The sequence below is a fragment of the Nothobranchius furzeri genome, chromosome 6, assembly GCF_043380555.1.
Source record: "Nothobranchius furzeri strain GRZ-AD chromosome 6, NfurGRZ-RIMD1, whole genome shotgun sequence".
NCBI classification, from domain to species: domain Eukaryota; kingdom Metazoa; phylum Chordata; class Actinopteri; order Cyprinodontiformes; family Nothobranchiidae; genus Nothobranchius; species Nothobranchius furzeri.
In genome coordinates, this window is record NC_091746.1 from 54263463 (window position 1) to 54286872 (window position 23410).

At 40.4% G+C, this 23410-nt stretch overlaps 1 protein-coding gene across 3 annotated transcripts in view; it reads right to left on the minus strand.

Annotated features, from left to right (window-relative positions):
* Window positions 1-23410, minus strand: part of LOC107374167 (mediator complex subunit 13L) — a 142793-nt gene that overhangs the window by 103995 nt on the left and 15388 nt on the right. For all 3 annotated transcript variants that reach the window (XM_070552323.1, XM_070552324.1, XM_070552322.1), the window contains exon 2: window positions 9736-9973. In XM_070552323.1, the coding sequence (XP_070408424.1) occupies window positions 9736-9973 (238 nt within the window). The remainder of the gene's footprint in view (window positions 1-9735; window positions 9974-23410) is intronic.

Genomic DNA, 23410 nt, shown 5'->3' on the forward strand with positions numbered 1-23410 from the left:
ATAATTCCATACAATTTACTCAAAAATGACATTTAGGTCAATGCTAATCTGTAATTTTGCTAATGTTGCAGGTTCAGATGTCTCATCGTGTTTTATGAAAGCTCAAAATTGTCCTCTCACTTTTGTTCTTCATGCGGTGGTTTCCTTCACTTTATTTGTAAAGCTGGAACAAACTCCAGCAGCTACAAAGCAGGATCTGGGTGTAGGAGCATTCCAATTCAACTCAAAGATACTTTATTAATCCCAGAGGGAAATATCAACTTCACTTCAGCAGTCACATTTGCATATTTTTAAAAGCTTCCAATAGGTTAAACACAATTAAATATAACTTTTGTTTTGATTAAAACTATTCACTTTGCATTTAAAAGCACATGGAGCTGCATTTCAAGGCAGACAACAGTTTTGAGCTCCTCACATTGACATCCACACTGCTTTAATTTTCGTTTATGACTCAAAACATGAAAAAAACCTGCTAATTATTCACACAGCAACAGCTGTTGCTGTTCTATCAAATCTGCATAAATCAGTGGGTTGTTTCTGAATGGAGGGCTGCAGAAATTAACACACACAATTTGTTTTAGGGATCAGACATCTATTAGCAACAACACTCATTAATTTGTAACAACTGGTTTCTTTGTATGAAAAACCTTTTGGTCTGCATGAACCTGAAGCAAAAAATGTAGCCTTCACAAAAACCAGCATGCAACAAAACAGTGCTTTTGAATTTTGTACACATACACGTATGTGTGTGCGTGCGTGCGTGTGTGTGTGCATCAATCACATCAGCTTAGGCTGGAATAATTTACACAATAAAACTTGCTGCAGCAAAAGACAAATGTACAAGAGTTATTGCATGTTTGCTCTCAGCCTGCAGTTCCTACAGCTGTAGAAAATGATTTGTTTAAAGCAGGTCAGGTCACCCACCAACAGGAACAAGGACAGAGAGAAACACCAGCGAAAAGATGACGCAGTCATACGAAGAACAAATGATGACACGCGAGAGGAAAGGAAAAATAAAAGGTGGTGAAAGAGGAGAGAGAACATCAAACATTCTCACAGCGAACACATATTCAGGTGTGTATAGCCTTTTAAGCTTTGTTGGAGCACTAATTTTCCCCACGTTACAACTGGCTCTAATTTGGACAAAATCCAGTTTCATTTTAATTAACTATTACTAAAGCCTTTTCACACAACGAATGCTATTTTCAGAGCTTAATGGGAGGTATAAAGAAAAACCTGCGAGATTTTACAAAAAGAAAAACTGGTCTTAGAGTCATTATTGAATGCGGTGTGTCTTTGAGTGTTTATTAGCAAGCATCTGCTATCATTTAATCTTCCTCAAGAGCACCATTTGCTAATTTATGCTCACCACAGGTGAGAATCTCGATTTACTCACATGTATGAGATCATTTTGTAGACAAATGAATGTATAGGAGTAGCTCTGTGACATAATCAGCTTTCAGACTGCAAAACTTGAAATTTTAAGAAACTTTATTTAGATGTTTAACATCTTAAAAAAGAAAGGCTGATGATGTTTTAGATGAAATCTGAAGACATTTTGCTGACTGAAAGTAGCGAACTTGAATTTATGCAGCTTAATTAATGTTGGACTGATATTTTCTAATTAAAATAATGACTTTTACTTTCTCGGGTTGTTTCAGACATTTGCAGTTCTTTAATCATAAGAAAATAGACACAACTTAGTAAGTAAAAGAGAAATTAGGGTGTAGATCATGATAATGGCTTTTGAGGGTTTCTTATGACTGATACTTTTGCTCTAATTTATAAGCAGAATGACCTCATTTCAGCTGGCGCACAAACCAGAATAAAGTACACAAACACGTACACGGGCCGGCACAGATATTTGTCTCCGGTACTTTCTAGTACGTGCTGAAAATGTTCCTATCCCATGTTTTATAGCATTTTTGCAGCCTCAACAAAAAGAAGCAAATAAACACCAAATTAAAAGCTCAAACAGCTGTGTGACAATAACAGCTTAAAGATCATCTGTTTGTTTCTAATCAGCCAAACCAAAAAGTTTCTGATGATCCGAAGCAGGAGATGAGAGAGGCATCAATGGCAAGCTGTTATGTCAAATATTGAACAGTTTGAAAACGTTATGCTTTTTTTTTTTTTTTATTTAGACCTTTTTATAGTCTGGGAATAGCCTGGCAAGCCAGACTAAATAAATGTATTATTTAGTATGGCCACGCTCCATTGGCGGCTCTCGGTTGTGGGGCTGGTTCTACCGTTGTCTTTCAAATGATCTCCGCATGCTACTGGACAATGAATGTGACATACTCTTGTTTCACTCTGTTGCATCATCCCACCCACCAGGCATATAGAGTGCCCTGATTGGCCCACAAAGCGGATAAAGCTCTGTGATTTGTTCACTAAGCAGATAGAGCACTATGATTGGCCCACCATTATGGACCAATCGCAGCTCTTTATGTGTTTGAAACCCCTCTAGAGAGCTGTGATTGGCCAGCCAGAGTCCTGGTAGGAGCTGCGGAGGTTCCAATGGAGCGTGCCTAGACCAAACTTTGCAAAGCAAGAATTTGGTCTAGTTCACTAGGCTAGTCTGGGAAGCCATCCTATGTATGTGAATATATAGCCTGTCCACGGCCCATAGATAAAGCTCAGTGGCGAAGAATCTAAGGTTGTCTTTCAAACTGTTTCTGCATGCTATTGGACAATGAGCAACGTGACATACTCACTGTTATGGATGTCAGTCAACAGGACAGTCCGCCCTACACTGATGAAGAAGACGCAAATAGGTCTTTTCCACCGCCCAAACTGGCATGGAATGGGAAGGATCGGACCGCTAATTTTTCTGTTCCGATTGTAAAACCGGTCCAGACAACCAACCCGGACCGCACCAGTCACGGGATTTTCTGGGCTCCCTTCTGTTGTAGGTCCAGAAATTCCTGGAGCGGTATGGTTAGGGTGGAGCAAAAAACACAGTCCACTGATTGGTTGACAGAAATACGTCACTTCTTGCAAACAGGAAAACTAACGGAGTTCCGTTGTTTGTATTTTCGCTAGCTGAACATAAAAGTGAAAAAAATCGCAGCAAGTAGCAGCAAGTGTTCGCCTTCAGAGGTCCATACATTTCTCACCTTCATCACGAGTCCACAGGAGCTAGACGGATCGGCTGTTTTTTTCTCAGCGGATGGCAGCTGAAGGATCAGAGAGGACGTCGGCTCAGTGTCGGGCCAAGATGAAGAAATTAAAGCCCAATATAGCTAGTAGTTAAGGACAGAAACAGCCGGAATAGATTTTTTTTTCCAGATGGGAGAAATACACGGAGTTGCTACGACGCGCTGTATGCTATTTATAGCGGAGGCAGGCTCCTGGACTTAGCCACTGCAGTCTGGAGTCACACGTGGAGCAGTAGCGGTTTTAGGCACGGGCAGACAGGGCAGTTGCCCGGGGCGGCATTTTTTCATGACACAAAAGGGGCGCACAAGCGCTGAGTAAAAAAAAAAAAAAAAGAATCTGCGCCTCACCGAGGTTTTCTATTATCTGTCATATGACAGTGTCTGGATTGGAAACAGCAAGTTGGCGCCCCCTTCAGCTGCAGGCGCTCCGTGCACCGTGTGTGTGTATGAAGAAGAGGAAGGGGAGGGGTGCGGCGGGGGAATTCACCTCTGGTGGGTCCAAATGAATTGAGCGGGTAGGGGCTGAATCAACTGTATCAACATGGCTAAAGTCGATCACATCTTGATGTTCTTCCACATTTCATTCATAATATCATAAACACAGGCCTATCATTCTTTCAGGTGTTTCTGAATTGTGTGAAATGGCCGAATAAAAAAAGGAAAAACAAAACGATTTTGTGGTCACCCCCCATCAAGGTCAAATTGTTTAGTCCTGACTAAAGGAAACTTATTGAGTCAAGAGCCAAACAGAAGAGATGAACATAAAAAGGCTAAAACCAACAGGTGCCCGATTCAGGAATGAAAAAGAAAAAAAGAGGAGAAAGATAAAGGTATGTTCGCTCTCATGATGAATGTTTTCAATTTTTTGAACCAGTTAACTGGGATTTTAACGGTTAAATTCTGTCAACTAGTTGCTAACAGAGCTAATAGGGCTGAAATATTGAAACGAATATTCAAATGGTTCGAATAAATTCCTTGAATCGTTTTTTACTGATTCAAACTAGGATTTGTTAAATGCTCGCTGCAGCCTGTGGCCTGCCTGAACAACAACAAACACATGTTGATCAAGTTCACATAATAAATAAATCAACTCTACAAGCAGAAGAAAACTCCCCAGTCACCACTAACTATCCTGTTTATTTATTGCAGATGGCTGCACTGATTATTTTTTACATGGTTTGTTCTGTAAAAGTTGGCATTTTTGGTAGTCTACAGTTTTTTTATGTCAGTTTAAATTACAATTTCAGAGGCAATTGTAAAATATTATGGATCATGATAAAGATCTATTGGAGATCTACCCCAACTTTTGGACTGCTCTGCCAGTCACTGTGGCTCAAGCTGAGAGGAGCTTTTCAAAACTTGATCAAGTCATACCTGAGGTCACCTATGTTTCAGGGGCGGCTCACTAACCTGGCTCTGATTAGTATCAATCACTCAGTAGGGGAGCAGATTTCATATGATGACATTATTGATGACTTTGCATCAAGGTTAGGTTTTAATTTTAGTTTGTGTTTTCTGTTGTAAGTGCAATGCTGTAGTGATTATCTTTAGTTTGTTATGTGTGAAATATTTTTGCTATTTAGAATATTTATTATATATTATGTGCATATATTCTTAATATTTAGTTAGTTTAGTTGTTTTTGTATATTTGATTCTATATATTTTGATACAGTATATAATGTATATTGCTTTACATTCTGACAACTTCATAGTAATTAATGTAAATATGTGCAACTTGGAAAAATGAATGTTCAGTAGTCGTTCTAATAAAACATGCCTGTTTGTAGAAAACGTGTGTGTTCGTGCAGGTGGGGTGGTGTGGTGGTGGTGGTGGGGGCGGTTGGGGGGGCGCTCAAAGGGGGCCTCGCCCAGGGAGTAATTCCATGTAGAACCGCCACTGACGTGGAGGCTGCGGTAAGCATTTTGTTTTTGTCTTTTGCTCTGTAGACCAGTTATTCCAGCACAGACATACTGAATAGTTTCACAACTTTTAAAATCGCGCATGATGGTTCGTTTAACCCCGCCTGCCGACGTGATGGCCCAAACTGCATCGAAATGCTCGTCTGAAAGTTTCAGACCCATACCAGAACATACCGGTCTAAAAATAACCAGACCAAACCATTCCAGACCTGGTGATGGAAAAGAGGCTAAATACATCCTTTTCTAACTGAAGGACTTAAGTACCTCTATCTGATCTTAACTCAAAGAAAAGCCCAAATCTAAATAGTCCAAAGCTGGTAACCGGCCTGTATTTGTAAAGCGGAACTTCTAGAGTTCTACAAACCCCCAAGGTGCTTTACAACACAGTCCTTCACCCATGCACAAATTCACACGCTGGTAAACGAGCTACATTGTAAGCCCCATTGACTTGCATTCATTTTTTCATTCTTCCATGGACCCATGAGCCGACCGCAAAGGGAGGAGACTTGGGCTCACTTGGGCGATATTAAGAGGCATGAAAAAATGTTAAAAGCTAATTTGTTTTCGTAATTTTCTAAAATGGCTTTAAGGTGGCAGCTTTGTCTTGTTGCTAATATTTAAGCAGACATTTTCATCTCTGAAGTAGCTAATAAGGTGCTTGCTGGTCGGTTTTGGTTTGATTAAAAAACAAGTTTCATGTGTGGATTTACTTTTAAAGTTGACTTTGTTTATTACTTAAGGATCATCAAACCGCACACTCTGCTAAATAGTAATAAATAAAATTTCCTTTTTGAAATAACCTAACAACTCATTTTACCTGCTGCCTGCTTTTGGCAGCAAACCCTTGCAGATGTGTATCAATGCTAAATTTCTAAGCTTGTAAAACAAGTTAGTCTATTCAAGTATTTTCCTCCTTACGCGAGGTAAGCAACAACTTCTTCATTGTCTCCTTCCTTTGAGGCATGAACTTACTACAGTATAATTACTAACTGTTACTAATTTATACCCAAGCAGGTTTTCCAGCTATCACACTGATAGCGCTGTCCGTAAGTAAACTAATACCGATTCAAGGGTTGATTATTAGGGCAAAGGCCCTGAAACCTATTTAAAACAAGATGTCATATAAATAATAAAATATCACCTTCCTTTTCTTGACTTTACATCTTATGAAGCATCAAGTAAAACATATGTTAGGTGCATGGGCGTAATTTTCACTTTAGAAGGGGGGGGCACAACCGGCATGAGGGCCGGGGGGAGGGGGAATCTTTACAGTATGTTCTAATGGAAAACAGACTTAAACACAAACGGCTGTTTTCCGCTTGGTCCTAGAGCTCAACCAGTGTCTATTTAATATAGAGTAATATTGTTTCTGGATGGTAAAAAGTGCAGGGGTCTAAACTTGCCTTTGGAAAAAGTGGGGGGATGGTTAACCCCCCCATGGTTAGGTAGTTAGACGGTTAAATAAAGGTCTCAGGACACTAAAGCCCCCTTCAGACAGGCCATGAAAAACGGAAATGTTCCGGAATCTGTCCGTAAGACCTTTCTGTCTGAATACAAACATCCGCATAAAGTGTTCCGACGTTCCGAGATGGATTAGCATCGGAGATTTCTTTGTTTGGAAAACGCACGAATCTGAAATATGGAGACAAGTGTTCAGTAAACATTATTTTAATGATTACATCTTCATAATCTGCATGAATAAATATACAAAGACTTGTTAAAAATACTGACACAACTGCAATGGTTACAAATCAATAGCTATAAAATGCAATTGAATGGTCCAGGTTATTGTCAAGTTTATTGGACCTCGGCGTGCTACTCAAAGAGAACCATAATCAATGTTTTAGGGAGCCATTAGCGGCATGTACACTGGTGAGGTAATGCTAAAAATTTCTCGTTTTATGGCTTCAGGTAATGAAGTTTTTGCTCTGAAAATCAAATTGCTGCCACTACTCTCACCACACTGACTAAGTGATCATTATTAGCCTGTGTAGATCTTTCCAAATCAATAAGTACAGCAAAATGCATTATTCAGAGAGAGGTCGTATCGTATTAGAGCCGGGTGATGTAATTAAGTAGAGTCTGATGCAAATATAACCCCGTGCTACATGTTTGTACAGAGGAAAGGGCTCTCCCTGCAGCAGTAAGAACATTTGGCACACACTTACTGCAGCACCTGAGAGGCCTTTTCACATCAAGTCAGTTTATTAGGTAACTGAAGAGTGAAATTCTCTCCACTGCTTCAACCTCTCAAACCAATATACCTGCTTTTTTCCCCCCTCCCGGCTGTTGTTCAGCAAAACCAAGCCCATTAAAATCCCTCTCCTGTTTCCTCCTTTCTCTGTCTTCCTGAGGCTTAGTCGATATGTTGGACAACCACACACGTGCGCAGAGAGATAATGCAAATGTCTCTATAAATAGGGACAATAATGCTGACAGTTGCACTCCCCAAAGTGAGATATCTCAGTGTAATTTTCACTAACACGCACGCGTTCACACATTCAATAAATACTAGCGAGGAAAATCTACACGATTGCTCTTTGCTTTATCGCAGAGATACTCCTGAAGAAGCATTAAAAAATAACAGGACTGTTCCGTGTAAAATAGATTAACGTCTCAAATGTGAAGCAGATTAAATGACCTGCATATTGACTCGATATGTAGCTGTGTGTTTGCCTCTAGCACATCTACATCCCACAGCTGAGCACCTTAAAGCGACAAATGACATCATTTAAAGCAGTATTTGTGGATATGGCTTGAAACAACACCATCTTATCTACTGAAGTTAGATATGGGAGTTTGGAAATAGATTAGCATTGACCAGATTGATGAGGTAACGGCTAGGCAAGGCAACTTTAGTTGTATAGCACATTTCATACACAGAGTCAATTCAGTGTGCTTTCCATTAGCGATATTAGCACAAAGATTAAAATAACATGACTGCACAATCAATACACAAATACATTTAGAAGTAATTTCAGATGTTAAAAGCTGAGCAGTTACAGTGCCGAAGGTGCAGCATAAGAAACATTCATTTAAAGGATTATGAATACATGAAAGTTTGATTTTGATTTATAAGTTAAGAGTTGGAGCACATTTGAGGTCATGAGGAAGCTGATTCTACCTGTGCAGCATAGTAGCTAAAAGCAGCTTCACCCTGTTTGATTCTGACTCGACATTCTACCAGCTGACTACTTACTTAAGTGATTTATAAACTAGTAGTAGCACTTTGTTGAATGGTAAATGGCCTGTAGTTGTATAGCGCCTTATTAGGTTTCTACAACCCCCCAAAGACCTTCACAACACAATCAGTCATCCACCCATTCACACGCGGGTGATGATGAGCTACAATGTAGTCACAGCAGCCCTAGAGCGCACTGATTACTGGACAACACACTCTACCTCCTGGGCTACTGCTGTCCCACTTTGAAATCAACTCTGTAGTTTACTGGTAACCAAGATAGAGACTTAAGAACAACGATGTGCTCGAGCAGCAACGTTGTCCTATCAGACTGTGGTATCAGACTTAAGGGTTATACACACAGTTAGCAGCAACTAGCCATAGCACATCCTGCAGAAACATAATATTTCTGTTGGGATAATATTGTAATGAAAAATGATTTGGTGTCATAAAGGTTTATAAAAAGCATCTGTATGAAATGCTATGATGTTTTAGAGACAGCAGCAATTAGGGCTCCCAACAGTGTCTTCAAGCAGTGATTGTTAAGGCTCGAGTTACATATAAAGATGTAAAAATGATTAGTAGCACATTTTGACATAAACGTTGTCAATGATTAAACTGTCGCTAGATAAAAATATCAAATTAGTAAAGTAGTCAATAAAACAGTTTGTCTTAATTCTAGTTATGCTTAATTGGCTCACTAGTGACATTTATGCTTCAGTAAGTGATAATTGGGGTCACAAGTTATCTTAACAAACATTTTGAGGATCAGAAGCTGGATAAATTCAAACTAAAGGATAATTTTTGAAAATAAATGTATTAATATTGTTAATTCTGATTTTTTTTCTGATAAAATAATAATAATAATAATATATATATATATAATTTCTGGGTTTTTAGCAAAAAAATATGTCTTAAATAATCAAAATATAAACTTCCCTTCCTCCCACACCACATTGTTCCAACGGTTTTCAAATTCAGCATCAATTCACTTTTGTCCCCACTTAGTTTTGTCTAGCCTTTAGCTTGTCAATCCTGTGAGAACGGAACACTCTCTCTCTCTCTCTCTCTCTCTCTCTCTCTCTCTCTCTCTCTCTCTCTCTCTCTCTCTCTCTCTCTCTCTCTCTCTCTCTCTCTCTCTCTCTCTCTCTCTCTCTCTCTCTCTCTCTCTCTCTCTCTCTCTCTCTCTCTCTCTACATGTAAGGCATTGTTTGTTTTCAACATTTCCACAGAATTTCTAAATTCCTTTGACTCAAAGTGCTGTTAACACAACACACTGTAACACTCACTGGCTGGTTCTTAGTCCTGTTTTTCACCAAATCCTCCAAAACCCCCTAAACGTGCAACCTCAAATTCAAACTTTGAGCACAATGCAAGCTAAGGGAAAAACCAGCAAGATGGGAAAAAAAAACTGAGAGGGATAGAGCGGAGAGGCAGGACCCATCCTTCATCTCCGTTATCCCTCTTTCTCACCTTCCAGCTCATGATGGATGACATCAGAGAGGTTGGGCTCTTCACCCCACCAGAAGATCCACAACTCCTTGGCATCAGGCTTGATTTTGCGTCGCCATACGCACAGCAGGTTGGCGTGTACGCAGCGCATGAAGCTGCGCAGGACCGGGTCGTCCTGAGCCGGAGCTGATATCACAGGGCCATATTCTCCGCTGCCGCGAAAGCTGTAGCAACGCCATTTAATGCCCATCAACTCCGCCTGGAAATAAACGAAAATAGCGGTTCAAGCATTGCAGCAGCAAACATTTAGTCATTCAACAGCCTCAAGATTTATTCTAGTTGGGTTCTGTTACTACAAGTGCATTGCTTGTTCACAGCAATTGTGGCAAGTGTTTGAGCATGGTTTTTGTGTGTGTGTGTGTGTGTGTGTGTGTGTGTGTGTGTGTGTGTGTGTGTGTGTGTGTGTGTGTGTGTGTGTGTGTGTGTGTGTGTGTGTGTGTGTGTGTGTGTGTGTGTGTGTGTGTGTGTGTGAACAACAAAAGCCCCAAGTCAGCTTGGGGAGCCGAGTTAGCTCACACCGTCTTACAGGCTTCTTGCTTTAGGTTAAAAGCTAATCCCTGTAAACATTATAGAGTTTGTGTGTTAAGATGCTTTAGTTTTACACAGCAATGACGTTTGTAATTGACAAACGTTCCTGGAATGTTGCAGGTTGTTTCAGAATGTTGTTATTTTTGGACCTTCTGGAAATCAATTGCAATAATTTCTTTTCTATTTTTAATTGCACAGTTTTAAATTTCTCTGCTAGCATTCCTGGCACTGTTTAACATCTGCTTGTGTGTTGAAACCATCCCAGAGGCAGAGGTGTCTCCATGCAGAAACAGCTGACTGAGCGCTCTAAACCTTTTTTGTGCACAGAAGTCAACCTTACTGAAAACACAACAGAGATGAAACGATGGAAGGGAGATGTATTAAACTGATGATCAATGGAAATGTGTGTTTATTTACAAAAAAAATCTTGCTAACAAGGCATTTGAACAAGAGCTACCAGCAGGGGTTGCATTCAAAAGCCTGCATAAGAAATAGCAGTGTGCTCCTTGAAAATAGATGATAAATTCTGGGGTATGTCAGTGTGAAACAAGCATCTTTGTACACTTGAAATTAACTGTTATGTTAGATTTTATTCATGCTGTCTTCCGAGGAAATTCACTGTAAGTGGTGGTAATTTCCAAGTGGTGCTCGCTGCAGAACCACAAAGGCGGAGCTGCACCAGAAGGTGGAGCTGCACCAGAGTCAGCCCCGCCCATTCCAGAATCAGCCCTGCCCATTCCATCAGAGTCAGTCCAATTCCTTCCAGTTGTCAGACTTGATAGCATTCTGGAACCAAAGAGGGTGTTATAGCTAAAAAATGCAACATTGAGGATGGAGTTGAGAAGTTAATTGAACAGTTTTTGTAAAGGTTCCATATAATTGAAAATCTAACTTTTGGAACTTTTAATCATGTTATATTGTCATTTCCTCATAAGAAACATGCCAAAGCAATTTTTAGCCTCATTCATGCATTTTCCTCCCATCTCAGCTTCAATTTGGTCTCCTCCCCCGAAGCGGGTCTGGTCTTGGTTCTCAAATCTGGATATTCTGTGAATTTTCTGACAAATTATTTCTGAAATGACTTCTACTGAGACACCGCCGAAAAACCATACAACCCATCTCAGAGACACTGGGAAGCACAATTAGATGTAACGCCGCATGAGTTATGACAGATGTGGTGGTGTAGTGGTTATGGAGTCAGGTTGACATGCTGGTTCGCCTCCCATTACTGTAAGTTTTAGGTAGTGTACAACCTCTTTTCTTCATTTCTAGCTACACTTGCCAGTACTATGTTTACAACAATTTACTGGTATACAGTTTAACATATAATGACTAATGTGTTTTTTTTATTTATTTATTCGTTTATTTAGCCAGTGTGAGTCCATTTGTGAGCAGAGTTTCAACTAAAATGCTGTTTAGGAACGACCAAATTCAAAGAACTTTTACAGACATAAATATTTTGCTGAAAATAAACATTACAACTAAAATATAAACAAATTAAATGTTTCAGCTGGCTAAATAGATTGCTGACGACCCCACCGAGAATTGAACCAGCATCAGCTGAGGGGAAAGCAAATCTTTACTCAGACAATCTCGCCACTAGACTACCAAGGCCCATTCAAAAGCTTGAAATGCTGTTATACACCATTTCTGTTAGACCGGCTGTGGGCAGATATTTGCTGAAAAAAGCCTTTTCATTTCGAGATATATTCAGTCTTTGTCATGTAGCAAGTTATATTTATCTTGTTTAATTGGAGCATAGAACATAGCATTAACGACTGTAAACTAGTAACAGCCGTAATTCATGTGGGTCAGGTCAGTTTGCGATAAAGTTGAAAACAAAAACGGAAGTCAGTGGGCTAGGCTGAGTTTGCGTGAATGGGCGGGGCTGACTCTGGTGCAGCTCCACCTTATGATGCAGCTCCGCCTTTGTGGTTCTGCAGCGAGCACCCTCTCGTAATTTCTGGGAAATGTAACCATCATTCTTTCAAATAAATTTCCAAATAGCACAATAGCTTTTCCTAAACGATTGTTGTTTTAATTAATTTATTCCTTAAAGGGGCCATCTCATGGAAAATCCACTTTTTTTAGCTTTTTACCATGTGATATTGTTATTTCCTCATTAAAACAAACCCCACGTCTGTTTTTGGCTACATTCATGCCATTTCCTGTATCAGTTGCAAATGTAGAGTTTTACTTTGAAAATTCTGAAAACGCCTGAATGAAAACTAACTTTCATCATCAGGCATTCTCCTCCCCCTAGATCTGGTCTGAAACCTGGATAGTCTGACAAATTACTTCTGCACTGGTGACCAAACATTGCCGTAAAACCACGCATACTGTCTAAAGACGCACATAATGGCCAGCACAGAATATGTGTGTAACGTGACTATTGTTGTTAAAGACTTGGTAGTCTAGTGATTAGAGTGCCAGACTAGCATGTAGCTTTGCGCAGGATCGACTCCCGTTTGCACAGGTTTGCCTCCCGGTCATGGCAGTAACGTTTTTCTTCTATTTTTATCTACATCTTGCCACTATTATATTTTCAACCCTTTATTGGTAAACTGTTTGAAATATAAGGACTAATCTTTTTTTGTTTGTTTATTTAGTCAAGTGTGAGTCCATGTGAGGTGAGCTGAGTATCAACTAAAATGCTGCTTGGAAATGACCTAATTCAAAGATGTATAGAGACACAAAGTATTTTGTAGAAAATAATCAATAAAACTAAAATACAAAAACACAAAATCTACTTCAGCTGGCTAAGTTTTCTATTTAAAGCTGCTTTAACCTAAATCTTTTATTTTCTTATTTTTAACTCAAATTTTTAATTTTTCATCTGTTTATGAAATTTTATAATTTTATGACTTGATTTTTTCTGATGTTAATATATTTCATTATGATTTTATGACTGTGTTTCATTTTGTTTTGATCTATGTGAAGCATTTTGTGATTCTATGTCTGTGATAAGTGCTGTATAAATAAAATGTACTTAATAAATAAATGACTGCCGATACTGGGAGTCGAACTGGCAGGACATGGACAAACGAGATGAAAGGCAAGTGCTTAAACCACTGGATTGCTAAGTCCAAATCAGCAGCAGGCATGACTGAGACACTGTTGTAGGTGCATTTTGTCAGAGCTGGGATGGGCGCAGTTTCACTGAACAGGCTGTTTCATTTCCGGTTGATGAAAGTAACTCGTATTTAAGATAAATACCTGTACTATTTTATCATATATGGTGCCTTCCTTTGCTCTCAAAGGTTTAACAGCATGATTTTGCTTCTTTAATTAATTATACTACAACAGAAGAAATATATCATTTATCCAAATCCCAAAGAACAAATGCCCCAACAGCTGTTATCTATTGTTTTCACAAACACAAACAATGGAATGTTCTTTGGAAAAAAAATAAAGAAAGGAAAGAAATAAATAAAATTACAGCTTCAGTAGGAATCTGACAGATGCCTGGGAAGGAGGCTTTATTAGTGTGCAGTTGTCAAGAGCATATGTAGATACAGGCAACACCACAAATGTGCAATAAGTAGCCAAGTGACAGCCAGATGCTGTCACTTGGAGATAAATTTTCTGGCACATTCCACTCTCAGTTTGTGTACGTTTGCTGAAGGGCAGGATTACGATGTTTAAATATTCCCAGTTCCTCAAGTCGTTCAGGAAAATCTCCAGATATGTGGACCCACAGAAAGGGCGCATAATAGCGTTTGATGGTTCGAATGAAAATCTTTAAGCACTTGAAGACTTGACATCGGGTTAGCACCAAGCTCTGTCACACAGCTGGTACACTCTGCTTTTAGCAAATCTGTGCTACTGAAACTAAAAATGGATGCTTTTAGAGGAGGTTGGGCTTATGGTTTTGTTCTTTTTTATTTGGCTGCCCAAGCAACAGGACAAAAATGGCCAAAATGCAAAGATTATATTTAAAAAGCTAATTTAAAAACATTTTCTGATTGAGAAATAGGAAAATTACTGATTTATAACTGACTTTGGGGGTCATTTTTGACTCACAGAGAAAAACACAAATATTTTTTAGTTAAGTGAAACCAAAAGTGGAGAATTTGCCTCTCTTGAGCTGCTGAGCAGACAAAACAAGACATCATCCTTAGTTAAATATACCACTGAAGGTCATTTCTCTCCATTTGTGGCATTTTACAGACCAAACAACCAACCAAGTGAAATTGACTCAGAGACTAATTAGCTTGATGGTTTTATTTTAGATGTGTAAAAGAAAACCAATTGTGTTAAAGGTCAGCAAACACTAACTAATAAAGCCACACAAAGATAAAACCTTAAATTAGCAAATGCATCAGAGGATTGTTGTCTGGTATGTGAAGGGATGTTGTTGCAACATGGACTTTTAAAAATGAAGAGTGTGTTAAAGACGCTATATCAAGTACAGGCTATTTAAATGCACAGAACGGTGTGCAAAGGATAGCTGCTGCAGAGTGACAGCAAAACTAAAGGCATGGTCTTTGGAAAAGAAAAAAGGGTATAAAAATGTATTTTTATTCTCCATAGTCTAGATTTAGGGTGTGGTTCACTCATGTAATGCATTAGCAGTACTCTGGTAGGATTGTTAGTAGACTAAAAAAGGCCAGAAACACTTGTTTCAGCACCCACAAGTCTTCCAAAGGGGTTCGAATAAAGTCAGCTGGACTTCTTTGGTTTCTTGAAGATGTTACACTTTGTCCAGTTCCCTTTGGATTACCATGACCTGGACGACTGAGAACCTTCACCAGCATACTGACCATCTTCTGCTGCAGAAAGCGGCAGAACAGGACAGGTTTTGAAGTCTTATTTCCTGATATTTGGACATCTCGCCTCAGATTGGATAACAGCAATGTGACTCTACCACAGATTCTGTTTGCTCTACAACATGGATGTTTCACATCCACAAATAACACAAGCTTGAAGGAGTTCTGCTGTGTGGTGAAGTTGTAAAGGCTACCGGTCTGCTGATTCCTGAACGTTAAACTAAAAACAGCCTTCCCCGTGCAGAAGATAGTTAAAGGAAAGTATTTTCATGTTCACCCTGCATGAAACACTCAGAGGGACTGATTATAATCAGAAATAATCAATAAAAATTATTTTCAGAGTTCCACACCTTTAAGTTTTCGTTTTGCCCAAAAAAGAATGAGAGAAAACAGATGTTCTGCTGTGATTCTAAAAAGTGAGCATGCCTAGGTGAGCAAAAAGGCCATAAAACTATCAGTGACCCTCTGGTGCTACTGTGTGCTTTGGAAACTCTGATATGTTTGTTTGTGTTGTTGTGTTTGCATTCGTGCATGAATGAGCTGCGTTCACAAAAGCGGTGTGGAACAGGAAAGACGTTTGGCATTCCGAGATGTGGTGGGAAAGGGGGGCTCTCAGTGTGTTGCACTGTCCTCCCTTCTCTCTCCTGTGTTCATCCAGCTGTGCGGTCCCATGTTTGGCACGCTGGCCTTGGCACCGAGCCATCCAGCAACAACTAATACTGACCCGTTTTAGCACAGGGACAGGCAGGTAGGAGAAAATCAAGCCGGCAGTGTTAAAGCAGGTGAATTAAAGGACTCTTATCCGTTTTCAAGTATGCTTTCGTGGGGTTTTTTTGTATTCAAACGATTTTTTGTGTTTCATAAAAAATCCACGTTCTAATCAGCAGATTAAAGTTATTTAAAATGAGCGTACACCGACGTGAGCGCACAACAACCACCAGCATCCCAAATGCAGAATGTGCCCATAATTACAAGCACGTCCATCCCATAATGACAGCGTTTGTAATGAAAGATGCAAACGTTGGCGCTATGATAAGCCAAGCCCTAAAATTAGCCATGACATGGTCAAGGATGCTGTTTGTCCTAAAGCAAAGAGAAAGACATCTGCTTGCACTGCCTTGTCACTCTCAGTCAATGTCAACAGTTCCTCCAGTGTCTGGCACAGCTGTCTGCTGCTGAATACGGAGCAAAAACCACGAGAGGAACGTCGGGGAATGTTCTCAAACCGAAAAGCTCACCAGTCGTGTTCATCAGGACAAAAGAAAGCACTGATGTCAAGTCAAGGAAAAGCGGCCGCTTATCAGGGACCAAAAAATAATCAACTCTGATTTATTTTTCTGATAAAATCAAGCTGCTGTCACTTACTAAACGGTTTTCTGAACAAACAAATGCAATTGAATTATTGGGGTTTAGCAAACATTTAGACACGACACCGAGACTGGCCTACAAACCAATGACAACATCTCAACGTACATTTGTCCTAACGCATGCATGTTTTATGATCACAGAGAAACATTCCCTTTTCACCACATGAATGTGCAACCAGCCTCATGCATTATTCTGCACTGGTTTATAGGTGTGTGTGTGTGTGTGTGTGTGTGTGTGTGTGTGTGTGTGTGTGTGTGTGCGTGCGTGCGTGCGTGCGTGCGTGCGTGCGTGCGTGCGTGTGTGTGTGTGTGTGTGTGTGTGTGTGTGTGTGTGTGTGTGTGTGTGTTAAATTTGTCCTAGTGTAGTACAAAAATCTGGCTGAAAGTGATACAGTTTCTATGATAATTTACATTTTTCTGGTTAAATCAGCTCAACCTGTGCGAACGCAGGTGCTGTTTACTTATCGGCCATGTGGAAAAGCGCCATCCCAACACCCTGCTCTACCACTGTCAAGGATTAGCTGCGGAACAGTTGCAAGAAAAGGTGTTTGGGGGGGGGGGGGGACAGAGCTGCAGAAACAAGATCCCAAAACATGCCTGCTCACACAGACACTGATGCACGCCCACGTGGTGCAGAGCAGCTGTGATGATGTGCAGACCAGAGAAGCTCAACGACGGTGACATGCTTTAGGAGGCAGACATGTTTCCCAGCTGATGTCCAGCTAAGTGTCAGAGCAGGCAGCTACGACCTGTCTGTCTGAGAGCTTTTCAGCTGCTTCAACTCTAGATTTTCACACACTTGCATCTGCATTATTCTCTGTGTGTGTGTGTGTGTGTGTGTGCGTGCGTGCGTGCGTGCGTGCGTGCGTGTGTGTGTGTTTTAGGGCAGACATGAATGCCAATGTATCACAATTTCAAAGCTACCAGTGCTCTAATATCAGTGTGTTATCACTTGCAACACATTAAAGAAAACCTGTCAACAATGTGAATTAAACTTATTGAATTTGATGAAAAAGCAAAAAAAGATAAATCTCCTGCACTTGTACAGCACCTTTCAGAGTCAGAGGACTCCAAAGCGCTTTACAATTTAGTGTATCCTTCATCCATTCACACACACATTCACACACTGGTGGTGATGAGCTACATTGTAGCCACAGCTGCCCTGGGGCACACGGACACACAGCTATTATATTATAAACATGTTCTGAATGCATTAGAAATAAAAATTCAAATTCAGCCTTTAAACTGCAGGTTTCTATCTAGAATCAGACTCAACAATTCACAAGGCTCCTCTTTCTCCACATGAGCTCTAGGGACTAGCTTTAGGTGGCAAATAAGACAAAATCACAAAAATTTAAAAACCCAAACTCCGGTTTTACTCAGAAAAACCTGTTCAAAGGTAACCCTGACGGCTTGTCCTGTTTTTTTTTTATTGCGGCTGAAGCGAAACGTGTCGGATTGAGCAGCAGATTCCTCCAGATCAGAGCGAACGCGCATCCAAAGCTGCTCGTTTCCTTTCCTGTGCTTCAGTGGGTGAAGGAAGAAGCAAATCAAAGCTTCTTTTCCTTCTCTGTCTCTTTAAAACACAACCGCAGGGGTAAAAAGAAAAAAAAAGCTGTCAAGGAAAAAAAATGGTGGATTTTGTTTCACTGTCAATAAAACCTGAACTCCTCCAAGCACTTTGTTCCGTAGGTTGGCTGGTTCAGACTCTGATTGAGTGCAGAACCAAAAACAAGAGCTTTTCCTTCAATTGCCGCGACGGACTGAAGCTTTGACCTTACCCTCACCTCCATTATCTTCCTCGTCTTCACTCTCCCTCTCATCTCTCTGCACCCTCTCGCCGACACAGATGCCTATTGAATGCACCGTGGAGGATCCAATGCTCTTTTTTTTCTCACTCTCTTTTTGTCTTTTTCAACATATAAACAGATAAGAAAACTGCTAACCATAAATTATGTTTCCCTGCATATATTTACATTAACAAACAGGGTGTTGCACTCCATAAATCCTATTCTAGGCTTGACTTATCATAAAAGCTGAAACAAAAGTCCAGTCCCGAACGGAGTTCAACCTACATACACGAGAAACAAGCTCGTAATCTAAAAGAAATATGGACGCCACCGCTTTAATCTCTGGCATGTGTTGCTAAACAGCATGCACTGAGCCTAAAACATACGGCTTAAACTGAGAAGAGGATCACATTTGTAATTGAAAATGTTTGTCATTCTGCAGCTCTAAAAGCCTGTAGGATGCAGAGAGTAAACACCGCACTTTGTTTAAAGCCCAGAAGCTTTAAAACGAAGGGGCAGTCTTCCATTACTCAGACAGCACAGCTGAAAGGGGGAAGAGAGTAATAAAAACACAACAACACTTGAAAAACACCTTTCAGGAATGCTTTTGCAGGCTGAAAATACTTTTGCTTGACTTGTGTTCTCCTCTCAGAAATTGGTGCGACTTGAATGAAACATTTTTGCTCCCCTGAATGATTTCACTCTTACTTCAAACAGATGTTAGTAGAAACCAGCATCTATTTTTCTGTTCCTGCTTTGTCACGTTTGGGGCAAAGCTTAGCCTTGACAACATAATACTTCTTCGTTGTATCTTTTCTCTAAAGAAATCTGGTTAAAACAATACTACCAAACTCTTAAAATGCCCTAATTTACACGTAGTAATGAGACGAGCCTTCCCAGGCAGACAGTAAAACTGTATACCAGTGTAAATATTAGGAAGGCTTTGTTGGTATTTAAAGTAACACTAACCAGTGTCCAGCTTCTCCTTCCTACTGGTTTAAAGTAGAATTACAACTATCATAAACAACCCTGCAACCGCCTGTTATAGCTAACGCTAACAACAAGCTAACATGAGCCACACCTTACTAAATAAGCCACAAAGGGAAAAGATCCACACTGTTGGACAAAGAATATTATTACTGACAAGTCCAGTAGCAACAAAGCCAGGTCACTATCATTCCGGAATTTCATAACCTCCTTCAGCTTCCTCAAATGGGTGTAGGCTGCGCCAATGATCACCCTGGTTCTGGTTTTCTTTGCCTACAAAGACATTACTCTCTGACTTTTACTTCCAGGTTTCGCCATGATGCCAACAAAAAAGCTAACTTCGTTTTTTTCTCTTATTGTGTTTTTTTTTATTGACAGTCGGAAAACTGAAAAAGCAAACTGCTAGACTTTTGTTAGCTACCGGCACAGAAAATAGGTAACAGCACCCCCCTCCAAGGTCTCCAAAAAGGGTGGGTAGTCTGAACTGCAGTTTGGTGCATAAGCACAGACCACAGTCAGAACCCGTCCCCCCACACGTAGGCGGAGGGAGGCTACCCTCTCATTCACTGGGGTAAACCCCAACGCACAGGCACCAAGATGGGGGGCAACTAGTATGCCCACCCCTGCTCGGCGCCTCTCAGTGGGAGCAACTTCAGAGTAGTAGAAAGTAGTGTTGTCAAAAAAATCGATACCCAGATATAAATCGATACTAAAAGTGGTATCTAAATTAGATATTCCATCCCTGTGGTATCGATATTATGGACTATTATACACAGCCTTCTTCAAGTACACCGACACGCACGACAGCCAGATGCCGTAAAGCAGCCTCCGCCTCCCAGACAAACAGAAGAAGACGCTGCATGGCTACATTGCAATTTCCCACGCGAGTTGTCTCCAATCCAAGTTTTGTCTGCCAAATAAATAAACAAAAACATAAACAGCGAATTTGGGAGGCGCTTCACAGCCCAACTTAATTAGCATACCAAGTCCGGCACGTAGTTGTATATTCACGCTTATGTGCTTAAAGGAAACTCCCGTTTATTGCAACCCGGACTTAATTTCTAGCATGCAGTACGTTTGTTTACTCACGCTGACAACTTTGGTGCTACTTGGATCCCCCGGGGTATTTAGATCAATCGGCGAATCGCCGTCAGCGTATATCCATATAACGGGTGCGGACGGGCACCCATGGTGCAGCCTCGAAATAAGACATTATCTGCACCAAAACATCTTCATGTCTAAAGGTTTTGTTAGGAATCATTAACGTGATTCCCCTGTTCGTTTGGAGCGGGTCTGGTCTGGGATTTCTAGGCGTAAACAGACTAGCTGCGGCTAATCTAACCGGCGCTTTTAATGATGTCACTGCCGTGCGCCAATCTGTTTTTATTAAGATTACCGGTAGATGCACCTTTGTCCTACTGTGGAGAAATTCGTTTTCTCCTTTTATTGACCAACAGAGTTGTTCAAAAGTACAGAACAAAACATATGGCATTACATCTTATGACAAAAATGCACCTTAAACAGAGTTTAAGCAGCAAAACATCACTCTGCAAATAGTGTGTATATAGTGAGACAATTCATGATTTAAAGTGTTAACTTTCACCAGTTTTTGTATGCACGTTTTAAAAAATGCTGATACTTGAAAGGTTTAAGCACTTAATACACTTAATTCTTAACATTTAATTTTTGTAATATAAATTGAGGAATGTTATTTTTTGAATAAACTTGTTCGATAAATGGGTGTTTTTAAATAGTATCGAAATCGAGTATCGAGTTTTTTTTCAAGTATTGAATCGAGTTTGAAATTTTAGTATCGTGACAACCCTAGTAGAAAGTCCAACCCCTCTCAAGGAAACTGGTTCGAGAGCCAGAGCCATGCGTTGAGGTGAGTCCAACTATATTTAGTCGGAACCTCTCAACCTCACACACCAACTCAGGCTCCTTCCCCACCAGACAGGTGACATTCCATGAGCCAAGAGCCAGCTTCTGTAGCCAAGGATCAGACCGCCAAGGTCCCCGCCCTCGACTACCACCCATCACACACTGCACCTGACCCCTTTGGCCCCTCCCACAAGTGGTAAGCCCATGGGAAGGGGGGGCCCACGTTTCCTCTTCGGGCTGTGCCCGGCCAGGCTCCATGGGTGAAAGCCTGGCCACCAGGCGCTCGCCAACGTGCCCCACCTCCAGGCCTGGCTCCAGAGGGGGGCCCCAGTGACCCACGTCCGGGCGAGGGAACACGGTTTCCATTTGTATAATTCATCATAAGAGGTCCCTTCCGTATGAACCAGACAAGAATAAATCCTTTTCATCATTAATTGTAATGTGTAGCTAATGAAACTGGTACTATTCTTTCTGATAATATGGTCACATCCTTTTCTATAAACATTTTCAGTTATATTAAAATGTTTTATGCTTAATAATCGTTACAAACATTAAAATATGCGTAGTTATTTCTTCACTTGCTGTTAATTAGCCTACTTTCTGTTGCGTCCTTTATGTAAAGCAGGTTTACATTTTACGTTATGTTTCTACACTTCTGGTTTAAGTTACCAAAATAAAAGCTAATACACTTCTACTGTAGTTAACACATAATAAATAGGCTAGTTAATCTTCACACTAATTTTTGCTGTGACGTAGAAGAGACTGGCTTTTACTCACTTGATCGTTTTCATGTCAATTTCCTTTCTGCAGCTAATGTAGGCGATGGAGGTTAAACAACATTTTCATGCTCAGTATGCATGTGCAGCTCAGAGTGACTATTTTATTTCAAAAAGAACTATTACACCATTTCTCTGTGTATGAGACATTAAAAACTCTACACCCAGTCCCGTCAAAGGGGAAACACTCGAGGTAAACATGCTTGCATGCTCAGAAATTTTCAATTATGTTTTGCAAACTCCATGCAGCCAATCTGTTGTATTTTCCTTCTGTGTGTTTCTTGTAATTTAATTTTTAGGTTGTTTTTTTTTACACAGGAAAGATGCTTTCCTGTGTAAAAAAAAAAAGAACCTAAAAATGAAATCCATGCAGCCAATCTTTTAGCATTGATGCTAGCTAACCACAGCATCACTGTGCCTCCTGTGGCTGTCAATATAAATAAATATGTAGCATTTAGGCTTGAAAAAAATCAAATTTTAGCCTGCCTGAGCTTGTCAACTCCCACTAATGCAGCTGATGTGGTTGTATGAGCTTACATCTAAGTGGATGTGCGGTTAAAAACGTATCGCAGGAAAGACGAATGGACGAGAGAGATGTGTAAGGGACGTGCCACTTCTTCAGGATCCCCACAACAACATAAGAGCCTTGCAGTCTGACAAAGAATGCACTTAAGGCTATTGAGAGACAGCTTGTATCAGCAGTTTTACCTACTCTGGCACATGCAAAACACTTACTCCGTCACAATGGCATCCCTTTCTCATCCACGTCAAATCAGTTTAGACACTTGAGAGGCTGCCAATATCTGGGAGTCTGTTCAGATCACGGGCCATGCCCGTGCGTCTTTACATAGGCTTGTTTGTGTGTGTGTGTGTGCGTGCGTGTGTGTTGAATTAAGATCAGAAAACCCAATCTATCTCCATGTGGGGGAATTTTAAATGTTTTATAATATAAGAGTGGCCATTACTTCAGGAACTCGTTTTTCAAAGTGATCTTAGATTCTTTCCCCGTAACGGGTCTGTTTGGATTGATTTCTGTTTTTTCCTGATTCCAACGTTGCTAGAAGTAAAGCTGCCTACTTGTAATTTTAGCTCTCTGATATAAGCTCGACTGTTTACTCTTCCTGCATCGACGACGGTTCACAATAAAGCACTCAAACAGCTTAACACGGTTCATTTTCATATGGAAGTAGTGCTGCTTTATTTCTCCATCCCTATCAAACAACAGTAGATTTTAATTTTTATTTATTGGAAATCAGATTAAAATTCTGAACTTTGAAATAAAAAGTATAAAATCCTATTTTCACTAGTTCGTAACGCTTCCTTTTGTTTGGGTTGTACTACTGACAGATTTAGCAGCAGTGGCTGTGTGATCGTTTTTGCAGCATAAAACCACTCTCTGTTCCCAGAGTAACCATGGTGTCACACACACACACACACACACACACACACACACACACACACACACACACACACACACACACACACACACAGATTTATAACAAAAAAAGCATGAGTGGCAAACAAACATGAGCACAGAT